Here is a 12,080-nt window from a genome sequence, read left to right as displayed (position 1 = left end):
TTACTCCCCTCCCCCTAATTAAAGCATTTACTCACAGGGAAAAACAAACACCCCTAAAAAAGGATGGAAACACTGAAGGGGAGTAGCTTGGCTAGTTATAGCACAGTGCTTAACAAGGTTCAAGACAGAACCAGATCAGAGTTGGCCAAAAGATGCCCACAATACATGCCTGACCAGTAATTTCTTCTAACACATTCTATCAAACTCAGTCCACTTTTGGTTCATTGCAATGACTAAAGTATTTCATATATACACATAAACACAAGACTCCAGCTTTAGTTTGTTTTTGCAAAGCGTTTTTACCTTTTCCATTCATTTTGTTCTGCAGCAACTGCAAGAGGTAGGCATAAAGCATTTAAGAGCTTCTTTCCCATGGTCCTGTTACTAGCTCAATTTAGTGGAATAAAACAAATCAGCTGTACTTCTGAGATTTTGCTAGGTACAGCCTTGTACAATCCATCTGGAAAACAGCTTATGTGAATCCTGGATTTGCTAGGCTAGCACACCATGGAGTAAGAAGCTGTTCCTATTCAGGATACTTCTTTCTTTTTTAATGAAGTTTACTGCAGAGCATTCCTGTAAGAAAGTATGTCAGGAGCAATTCTCTCCATTTCTAGTTGTACATAGGAACAAGGTACCATTTGGCCAAGACTACAGATGTATTTACACAGATGCAAGTGCCATGCAAAAATAAATTAAAAGAACAGATACTAAAACATACAAGTAGTAAAACTACTGAAGGTAGATTTTCTTAAAAGTATTTATATAAACAATTTATAATACTTTTCTCCCCCCCTTCTCTTTTTGACATTCACAGTTACAAAGCTGTGGCTATACATCTAGAATTTCTTCTGCAGTGCCTCCACAACGTAATCTGTAGCGTCCTGTCCTCCAGCTAATAGTGGGGTCCCACAAAGCAGATAGGAAGATATAAATTGTCATGGATTCTCTGATGAACCAAGCTACTGCATAATCAAGTTTTGAAAAACACAGAGCACCACCCTAGGAATATAAAAAACAAGTATTTAAACATACTGATTATTCAAAATTAATTTTAAAGTTATTTAAAACATGTGTCACATACATATTTTCTAAAGCTTATTATACATACTTAAATATCAATAGTGTATTTTGTATAAGCCAAGAACATTTTACTGTTCAAGATATTGCCTATGTTAAACAAAACTTGCTTGGCAAAATGACCCAGAAGGTTTGAAAAGAGACTTGTATGTAGTGCAAAAGGCAAGAAAAAGCATGACAATTTCACTTTACACTTTTTGAAGTTTTGTAAAACTGTTCACTTGTGTTTTCACCACAGACCTCAGAACAGCAGCACCTACACAGAACACTCCTGCACATTACCAGTGGAGAGAAATTCAGATAAATAAGCCTTTGGCCTACTGCACAGGAAAAGTGTGAAAAAACCCCAACTTATAGACTCTCTATTTTTTGATTCTTTGAGAATTTCCAGATGCATGGCAGAGCTGAAAGCTGAAGAGGCTTCAGAAGAGGAAGAGCAGGCACAAAGCTCTTTTACATGCTGTGTATGGTGAGAAGAGTAATCAGAAAGGTGATTGTTAAAACTGACCTTCTGGAGTACTAACTTTATTTCCAATTTGTTAAAATTACCAAAAGAACATTTTTCCAGTATGAAGAGAACTATATGATAAGTTTAAATACACAAGTAATTATGGATGAGATTTGGATGGAATATGATCCCAGCAGAAACTAGTCCAAATACTTCCTACAGCAGTAGAAGAAAAAATGTTCTGATTTGTGATATCTTTCTATATTGTAAGTTTTTAAATGAGGCATCACTTGTAGTGATGGGAAGATTTTATATTTAGAGGTAGGCTACTACTGTCCTGTAAGTCTATTATTACTAAAATAAAGAAAAAAAGTGTAAAGAGTATATATACATACACCTCAATAAATACAAAACAGTGACAACTAAGATAACAAAAAACCTATAAAACACCATAAAACTACTGTTCTTATACTGTTAAAAAAGCTTCCAATTTCTGTATATTCCTAGGTAGAGCAGACTGAAAATGAGAAGATTAAGGGGACTGATATGCAAACTTCTGGAGCCTAGGCAGGCATATATAGACAATAAAATTACAACCAAGCACACTTACTCGTTTTAGTGCTATTATAACTGAAGCTGGAAGACTGATAAGTAACAAGATTTGACCTGTTATTTCCTTGATATCAAGAGAATTATTTTATTGTTACAATTAGGCTTAGCTTTTTGCTGACGCAGATGGCATCACTAACTTTAATAACCTCCAGAGAAAAAATGAAGCTACATACCTGAACACCTTTGAGTTGAATGTAGTCAAATATAAACCACGCCAAGCAGTGACACATGAAAAATACCATTATATCCCATCTAAACACGTGGTGAGCTGCCCATCCAATAACTAGACTGGCAACAAAGCACTCTGAGATTGGCTCACAAATTATTGTGGCAGGTAACATATTAATTCGCAGTTTGGCCCACCTAGAAAAGACAAACAAATCAGTTCTGACTATGCATTATTGTATGTCCTCCTCCACCTCAAAGGATGAGCCATCATGGTTTCTTTCTGACTATGTTAGTTTAATCACATTTAATTTACACCTGCAAATAAAATATTTTTAAGAATTCTATCTTTCAAAGATACTGCACATAGCATTTCAAAGATACTAAGGGATTTTTTTAGGTTTTTTAGGTTTGGGTTCGTTTTTTTTTTTTTTGATACTTGTATCAGTCATTCTTCTGTGGAAAGTCAGTGCTTCTCTCCCAACACTAAAGAGAAGCACATATCAAACTCTGCATTGGAGCTTCAGCATTCTGGACATTAGATCAAATTAGCTTAGAAAACGTATTCTCTCTCATCATCATGTTATCCACATCAGAAGCAGGTGACTAGGGTGTGTGGGAGAGGAAGTAGAGACTAAATTTTACCTGATCATTCTGGACTGAAACTGAGAAATAGAATATGAACCAGAGTTTTGCATTGCAACCTGTGTGGCCATTGCAAGTTTCCAGCCCCTGAAAAATGAATTTTAAAATGAGTTTATTATTATAAAAAAATAACATGCAAATAAGAAATTAAAAAAACAATTAGAGAACAAACACCCAGGAACTTCATTAGGCTTGAAAGTTTTTTGGCATATGTGGTATATTTTTACAATGGGTATAAACAAAGGAGTTAAGTGTATTTTATCAAGTCTCTTCATTGGAAAATAGCAAATACCACTTGAATAATACTTGGAAACCAAGGTTTCACAAACTTTTTTCGAAAGGAATTGACAATGACATAGCTTGTTTCTAGAAGACTACACTGATAGGACAAGCACATGTCATAAGCATGTTTGCTATATACATGTGAAGCTGACTTGAACACCTATACTTATAGTATGCACCATATCTTAAAAAAAAGATTTAAACTGCGCTTAAAAGAATAAGCTTACTTCAGAGTCATCTTACCGGTCAGCTATAGCTTTGGCCATAAAGTAATCTTCAGCAATATACTGTGCAAAAGCTATCAGTCCTCCAGCTTGGTCCAAGACATCCTTCCTCATCAAGCAGGACATTCCTGTTACACACTTAAAGCCCGTTAAATTGGCTGAAATATATGACCTTGGATGGGAAGTTCCAAAATAAACCTGCCAAAACAAGGTAAGGTTTTTCAACTCTGTATGTGTTTTATTCAAGTACTACCCACTGACAGCTTTTTCCTCAAAAAAGTTTGGAGAAGGAAAAATGTACTAGACATGGTCAATTATAGGCCAAGTCCAAATATGCTGTGTTTGGAAAGATCTTTACTGCTAATTTGAGAAATCTAGTCTACCACCAAATCTTAGAAATCTAGTTGTGATACTGACTGTGTTTTTACAAATCTGTAAGTGGGTTTTAAATATATGTATTAAATTACCATATTTCATTTCTAATTTATTGAGGTTGTTCTCAACAAATACATATATTAAAAATCCAGTTAGTAACTTACTAATCAGTAGGATTAATATATTATTTGGTGATAGCTGACATACATGCTTTCTCCTTCCTCTTAATAAAGATTAACTGCATTACTCCATACATGGTCTTAGAAACTTACAATATGGTTGTACAGAAGCAGGGAAATTGTTTACTTAATGTACTTGCAAAAAAGAAAAAGCGAAGAAAAAAATTCAGATTGAGCAAGTCTTTTTGTAAGATTTAATAACTTAAAACTAGGAGTGTCCTATAAAGAGACAATGCGAATGAGTACAACTGCTTGTCACTACTATTCTTCCTACAGATGGCCTTCACACTGGTCTTACGGACACAAACTCATTCAAGAACAGGCATGCTCATCTTGTAGTATACTGGATCTGGTAGCAAAAAACACTCTTCCAGGAACATAGAAGCAGGAGTTGTAATTCTTGCTACATTAGCACATAGCAGTACTACAAGCTTTGTGCTGTAGCTCCTTGCTCTTCTCTTGTAGGAGAAAGTTCAGACTTTGTCACAAAAATTACACAAGCTGCCCTCTCTCCATGAGTACTGTATTTCACTGCACTCATCTCACATTTCTGCCTTCAACACACATCAGTTAGACTTGGGGCCAAAACAGCTTATGACAGCTTCAAATATAGTTGATTAAATTACATGTCTTGAGACACAAGAAACAAACAAGAAAACTCAACCCTTTTACTCTACAAAAGAGAACTTACTGAGAAAGAAGAGGGGAGAATAGGACAGAATGAGTGATATGGAGATGATGGACAGGAATCTACTGTTCACTTTCTCTTCCAAAACAAGTATGACATGAAATAGCACTACAGAAGAACGAGAGTTGGTGTGAACAACGTGGTTGTTCCTGTAACAGTAGATCTATGGAACTTCCTGTTACAGACAGTTACTGATGTTCAAAAATCTCTATGGACTCAAAGAAAGAATTGAAATGTTCCTGTAAGAAATCTGTTCTTACTAAAATACTAATATATTGAGGATTAGTAAATATGCAAGTCTACTTCCTGCTCAGGAGGTTTCTCATCTGAAAATTGCAGAAAGTTGAGACAGTATTACAGGAAAATGGAATATAAGCCTCGCTTGTGTTCTGCTCTCCTCAAAGGCTGCGGTTATAATCCCTGCTGGAAATAAGATACTGTGTGAGCTGCACTTTGTTTGCTCTAACTTATCATGGCCATTTCTGTGTGCCTTTTCAGTCATCAAAATGGATTAATGGCCCTTTCTGACTATAAAGAGTTCTTCAGTTTTAGTAATTCTTTTAACCATATATATTATATTTATCCTGTAATCTTTATTGTTTGTATTCTAAACTTAAATATTGAATCAATGTTCAGAGCACCACAGTACAATTTTGGAGCATTCAAAAGTTATCCTAGATAGTTTGAAGTGTGACTGCAGCTGAAAACAAACATTTCTTCATTCAAAATGTGCAAGAGGCTTCATACAACTTTTAGTCAGCAAGGACTTGTAAAAAAAAAAAAAAAAACAACAACCAAAAACACCAACACTGCACTCACCTGTTCAAGGGTAGCAGCAAAACCCTGTCTGTCTGCAACATAAGGAAGCCCATGGACCAAGCCTACTTTTTCAGTCATTTGATTGGCCATATCCGTCAGTGTGTCTGGTGTTACTAAGTGACAAATGAAAAAAGACAGTTAATTAAGCAGTTCTGTCATGAGCAAACTACTTTACAGAGACACTAATTATCATTCTATTACCAATATCAAGAGCATATATACTTTGATGTACAGTATTCTGGAAGAACAGTTTCAGAAAAAATAACAACAGAGATCAACATCATTATTATGATCAACAACACATACAATGTAAATACATGAACAGTATATTTTTGAAGGGATTTTCACCTTTAATTAGAGATTAAACATTTTTATACCATGAACATATTTTTTCCAGTTTTTAACTTTCATTTCTAATTGTATTCTCAGTAAAAATAACCTCCAGCAACTGCTGGTCTACAGGGAATAAGAGCAATATAACAGTCAGCACATTACAGCACACACCTACCTCTGATTCCACTGTCACAAATCCATATGAGATCATATTTGGCAACTTCATAGCCAGGCATTAGATTGTTAATTTTGGGGTTGATGCCAACCTTCTTGCCACCTAAAAAAATACATAATCATACACAATGTATGAGGTTTTTTTAGAATTCAGACTCAATACCCAAAATATTTAGATATACTAGCTGAAGAACAGTAAAAATTTAACCATAAAAGTCCACTTCTATAAAAAGGATTTCAATTTTACATATTCCTTCACTTCTATATTTTAGATCTTACTACAACTATGTAGAGAATTAAAAAGGAAAAAATATTCTAATGCTTCCTCAAAATGGCAGGGTAACAATGTTAATGTAAGTAAAAGGGCAGTAAAACTACGAAGTTTATTACTACAGTCTATAAAGTAAATATTCTCTGCCTCTTTCTTAAAACTATGGTCTATGACCATTATGGTCTACAATAATTTTGAAAGAAAAATTAAAAAGGAACAGAATAAAGTGAGAAACACTTTTGTTTCCAGTTGTCAGACACGGTCCAGTTTTTTTCATGGCAGAGAAAAATGACACTGTACTACCTAGTTCTAATATCCTTTTCCTCCTCTAATGCAAATGTAAAGTGAAGAAAGAGACCTACATTATAAACTGATGAAAAAGGCTTACTGCAGGACCTCAAGATCAAATACAGCCACAACTCCAAGTCACTTCCTGCCCATTTAGTTCAGCACAAGGACAGGATTTAAACTACTGTTTCAGATTTAGAAGGAAAAAGTTGCTGGGGTTGCATAAATCGTTCTTTCTAGAGTTTTTCTGGACTGATGTCACAGATTGTGACTACAAACTTATTTCACCCCAAACTGATGATTAATCTACAGAAGCAACATGGGCTGAACAAAATGCCCATTTATTTTAGAATACTGTAAAAGGAGCTGAAGACCTAAAAACATTTTTCAAGTAAGTTCCACCCTCAAGTTGCACTGCTTACCTATGAACAGTCTAGCATCAACATTCGGGTATTTGCCAAGGAGCTTTTTGCACACATCAATAGCTGGATCATCATGATCTTGTACACAGAGTAGTACTTCATACTAGTAAAAAACAAAGATGTACACACACACGTAAGATCAATACAGTCCAGGGAATAAAGCTTGATAGTGTACCAAACTGGAAAAAAAGACAACTGTTACAGAATTAAAAATAAAACAAAAGGGGTTGTTTTACAGCTAAATAAGACTATTTACTGATACACAACCAAGTACTTGTGAAAAAAGAACCTGTTCCAAACAAACACTTGTACTGAGGAACCTTAGTGCTCCTGTTATCAGAAGAGTTTCTGTGAGGCATGAAGCAAGATGTCCTGGTATACAGGGTAAAATTTTTATTTTCACTTCCATTCTTGTTTACATATGAATCTTAAATCCAGTCTCATACGCAAGGAAATTACAGCACAAAATACTGCAGGAATGATGTTATGATATGCTTGACTGCATACCTCTGAACTACACTTTTTTTTCCTTTACTTTCTAGATGCATATGCAAAACAGAGTTGGAAGACAAGCCAGAGACCAGTATACATACATTTAATTGTATAATGAAGTTAAGCTCAGGAACATGTATATGCATATATAATGTGTATGTATTTTCCTCATTAATAATGTTTAAAAATCAACCAGAGGTAAGGGAAAACTCCAGCTGTTTCAGCAATCAAGCTACATGCTTGTTACACATGAGCTAGAGAGAGCATTTTAAGAATCACTCAACATTGAGGCAGCTTTGAAAGATTTGATGAAGTTATTTCTGTTTCTGCATTAACAGTAAGTTCCTTGAATACTCCTTACTTGATATAACATTCCTCTTTCTGTTAAAATTACTGAACTATTACAAGTTATTAGAGCTCTAATCCAAAGAATAAAATTCAGAAAATGCAAGTTTCTGATCAGGATACCTAGAAGCCATTTTCACAGTCCAAGATTAAAAATTCAAATCTCATTAAAAACAATTTTCTTGGATCTCATTTGATATAGCAGTAGTAAATAAGAGTCCCAACTAGTGTGAGAGTTCTTATTCTCCCTTATACTCTCCTATCACATCACTGAACTTTATTTTCAGTAAGCTACTTAAGCAAAAAGTAATCTGAAGTTTGAAAGCTGCCTGTGGGCTCAATGGTGACAACCTCTGACGTTCTTGTTCAGTAATAACTATTTCACCAGCAGAAAACATTAAGTGAAATACATTCTTTCAAGTAAAAACGGTATTGTTAAGCACAAAAACCCCAACAACTCTTATAGAATATTGTGGAAACTTAAAATCATTAACCACTAAATGGGAGTTGTTAAGACTTGGTCTGGCACTACGGGCTATCAGACAAACACACCTCTCCCTCCCAGAAAGAAATTTAAAGCCAGTTTGCCTAAAGTGCAAGTACTATTTTGATTCCTATCACTTTATCAACATGGAAAATGGAATTTAAAGGGTAAAAAGACCTGCCTCATTAAGCACACGGGTCATTTCACCCCAACCCTGACAGCATGAACACCACAGAAATAACCAAACTAAAGAAACTCGTTCTTTATTGTTCATCCAACTAGACATGTAAAAGAACACCTATTTTTACTAGTAATTAAATCACTGATCTTCTATCCACAGTTGCAATGACACTTCTATATCCATATTCTCCAAGAAATTCAACCAGAAATAATAAAAAATCCCTTTGAAATTCCAGTCTGAAACCCGAAAAATTCACAGTAAATGGTCTTTGTATGCAGTAACAAAGTAAAGAACGTCAACGTATATGACTAAAGGAGAAAAAATACAGATACTTATAAACATTACAATTAGGTTCATTTGGGCATAACATGAGCAAAGATTTCTGCCAAAATTACAGTATGCACAGTAAGTAAGAACTGTTCACTGATAAAAATATTATATGTAAGACCTGCAGTTTAGAAGCTGTATAACTGGCTTCTATGCAAGACACATGAGGTATCACAGAACTGTACACATCACAAATTTTGAATTATTTTAATTTAAAAATTATTTTACACATGGGGTATCACAGAAGAGTATCAGAGAATCAGTATCAATGCAGGCTGAACTTGGCTTCACTGGAACAAGTTTATTATTATTCTTTCCTAATAATTTTTCCTAGGACAGCTGAACTTTGAATACTAGGCAATACTGTTGCTCTGGTTTTTGTGGTGTAATGTCAATCTCTTAAATGAAATATTTCTGTAGTTATTGTACAGAAGCGTTTTCAAACAGTTTGGGGAATCTTGCTTGTACTGTATAATCTATGTCCCAGAAAACTGAAGCATTCATACCTCCGTCTTCATTCTCCTTGGGAAAAGTATGATTGTCACTATCGTTATCCAAAAATCAGATTTCTGTGGAGTAGCAATATTTTAAGATTGCTACCCATATGTATCAGTTATCAGAAGGCTCAAGACTATCTCTCATAAAACAAGATTCAGCATAAATTTTTCTGAATTCTCAAATGAATTATATTTGTAGTTAAATGTTTCAGCTGCATAATGCTTTGATGCTTATAGTCATAAAACAGCTAAAGATATTGCTGCAGCTTCTCTGCACCATTTGCAATATTGGGACACACAGCACGCCTCAAGTATGCTTTAAACTTATCTTGGCCACATTTAATCTTCATTGCACTTTTGTTGAATCAAAAAGACCTAAACATGAATGCCTGAAGCTTTTCAGAAGGCCTCAAGCTTCATTACAGAAAAACTATCCAACTTATTCCAAGTTCCAAATAGTGAAGTTTTTTTTTGTTTTATCCTGCCTACTTACTCCTAAGTTTAAAGCTCTCAGAATACATAAAGGAAGCTCACTGTATAGCTTACACATACCTCTGACCTTTTACAATTGAAGCAGCAGAGTCAGAAGCAGTTTTGAGAATTGAGAAAAGAGTTTTTATTAAAAGTTACAAGTTTTAGAATTCAGGAAATATACAGTAGAAAATGTAGTCTTTCCACCCACAGGAGCATGCATCAAGTAGCAAGTGATGCAGCAAGCATTTGCAGATTTCTTCTTTAAATTGTAAACTCCTTAGAGAAAGGACAGCATCTGACACATTTATCACTTATATTACAAAGTCAAACAGTGTTCAACAGCAAATGTAAGCTTTTTTTAACTAGTTGTTTCCCAGCACCTACAAGTGGCTGGGAGACTATCCTACCTTCCAACAACTGGTGAGGTGCACCACCCTCACTGTAAATTCTTCATTAGCCATGAGCAAGAATCAAAGTTTCAGGTTATCAGTTGTGCTTTATTTTAAAGGGCATGTTACAGAAAAGTAGTAACTGGGGAGGGAGTCTGGCCTCTCAAATGATCTTTTATAGACTGAAGAGTTTTATACTGCTATGAATACCACAATACAGGAATAATGGTTAAACAAATCTTACTGAGATGTAGATTATGTTTTGGCCCCAAGCACTGATCATGTTCCTTTATAGACAGCTTTTCAGAAAGGAGTAAGTTTTGTTTGCAATATGTGAAATAATGCATTTGCTGTGGAAGGAGGAACAATCCTATATATATCCAAGTTGCATAGTTCTAGCTCAAGATCCTGATAGACTTTTGGAAGAAAGGGAGGAATTAGAAAAAACTCCAAATGGTATACATACTTTTGGGTAATCCAGTTCAAAGAAGGTTTCTAAGTTGTTGATCAGGTTAGGATCCACACCTTTTAGTGGCTTTAAAAGTGAAACACCAGGAAGCTTGCTGTACGGCTGTTTGTCTGTGGCTTTCTTATTGAGGTGGAGGCGTCTGTAAGGAGAAATAGTGTGTTTTCTTTATGTGGTGGCACGCTAGAGAAGTCCATTCAAAATACAGCCAGAACTAAGAAACCTTGGTAGTTAAAATTGCTGCCAAAAAATAGTTTTGGTTGTAGAAACAAGTTATTTTTATATCTCACAGTTGATGCGTCAGAGACAATACCTAAAAAAACCCTTAGCATTGTGTAAGTAAATTCAACCTGATTCAACTTACTAGACATTTCAAATTAATGCATTTTCCACTATACATTTTGAAAAAGTATGACTTTTTTCAAACTGCACAGGAGACAATATTTTTCTGCATTCCTCCATAGCACTAAAACTCAAAGTATTGTAAAGGATAATCAGAACAAACAATTTAATGTCAACAAGGAAAGGTCATGTGCTTTTTCCTGCATTAAGTTATGCAAAACTTTCAGTAAGCTGAAAGCACAGGGGATTCTGTTGATCCTACTGATCAATTTGTTAACAAACACCTCCAAGAAAAGGATAGTATCAGTCAACTGTAGTATAAAAAATCCTAGAAACTGGAAATCAGGCTGGGTCAGAAGCATAGATAAAACACGAACACAATTCCAAACAATCACTAGTATTTCAGCAATAAATATACCAAGTAAATTAGTGATCATGTCAACTCGCTAACATGAATGTTTAATCCTACACACTCCTATGTGAATGAACACAAAATTAAATTCTGAAAGCTTGATGGGCCAGTATATAAGCAAATTTGCATCAATATATGTAATTTAAGTTACTGGAGAAAAAGCATTTGCTGAAACTTAGAATTTGCAAATTAGTGCATATACTGCATACTGTAGTTCTCTAACATGAATAGTAGTCAGATTGAAAGAATATTTTATTGCAACATGTACCTAATGGTATAAATTCTTAACTTGAAAGCTTTCACACTTTAAAATTTACAAGATGCTGCTTCAAAAAACCCCAAACAGAAATAGGATTGCTTCATCTTAGTTAAATGGTTAAAAGAAGTCAAGTTCCTAAGAAGCATGCTGCTGATGAAGTGAAATTACTAAAACACAAAGAAGCTCCACTAAGAGAAGATATTACAGTAATTCTCTGTTTTTTCCTGAAATGGCATAGTGATATCACATTTGTTACCTCATCAGCACCCCTGCCTAGCATGCTCCTTTCAGGCAGGTTTGCAGCCTGGATACCAGGCACATAATGCCATTACAGAGAATAAAACAATAGGCTCACTAAAAATACAATTACAAAACAGATTATGTCCTTGTACTGCTATTAAATCCAA

At 34.8% G+C, this 12,080-nt stretch overlaps 1 protein-coding gene across 1 annotated transcript; it reads right to left on the bottom strand.

The window, feature by feature from the left end:
- Window positions 1-279: 279 nt before the first annotated feature.
- Window positions 280-11,934, bottom strand: UGCG (UDP-glucose ceramide glucosyltransferase). Its single transcript, XM_026866495.1, has 9 exons — window positions 11,930-11,934; window positions 10,661-10,826; window positions 7,006-7,108; window positions 6,026-6,127; window positions 5,518-5,630; window positions 3,476-3,654; window positions 2,951-3,037; window positions 2,314-2,503; window positions 280-1,002 (listed from the first exon to the last, which is right to left on the bottom strand). Exons 1-9 carry the CDS (start codon window positions 11,932-11,934, stop codon window positions 832-834), a joined length of 1,116 nt encoding a protein of 371 aa, XP_026722296.1. The 3' UTR covers window positions 280-831.
- Window positions 11,935-12,080: the final 146 nt, after the last annotated feature.

Source organism: Athene cunicularia (genome assembly GCF_003259725.1).
Source record: "Athene cunicularia isolate RWA chromosome Z unlocalized genomic scaffold, athCun1 chrZ_part3, whole genome shotgun sequence".
NCBI lineage: Eukaryota > Metazoa > Chordata > Aves > Strigiformes > Strigidae > Athene > Athene cunicularia.
The sequence above is the reverse complement of the archived record's forward strand: the minus strand, read 5'-3'. Positions and strand labels throughout refer to the sequence as shown.

Bases quoted from the DNA above. Each gene is read 5' to 3' on its own strand.
- UGCG (XM_026866495.1), bottom strand. The intron at 2,504-2,950 runs GTAAAATTTAGT...TGTCTTTTCTAG, and splicing joins TTTCAGTCCAGAATGATCAG to GTGGGCCAAACTGCGAATTA. The intron at 1,003-2,313 runs GTATGTAGCTTC...TTATATTCCTAG, and splicing joins TTCAACTCAAAGGTGTTCAG to GGTGGTGCTCTGTGTTTTTC.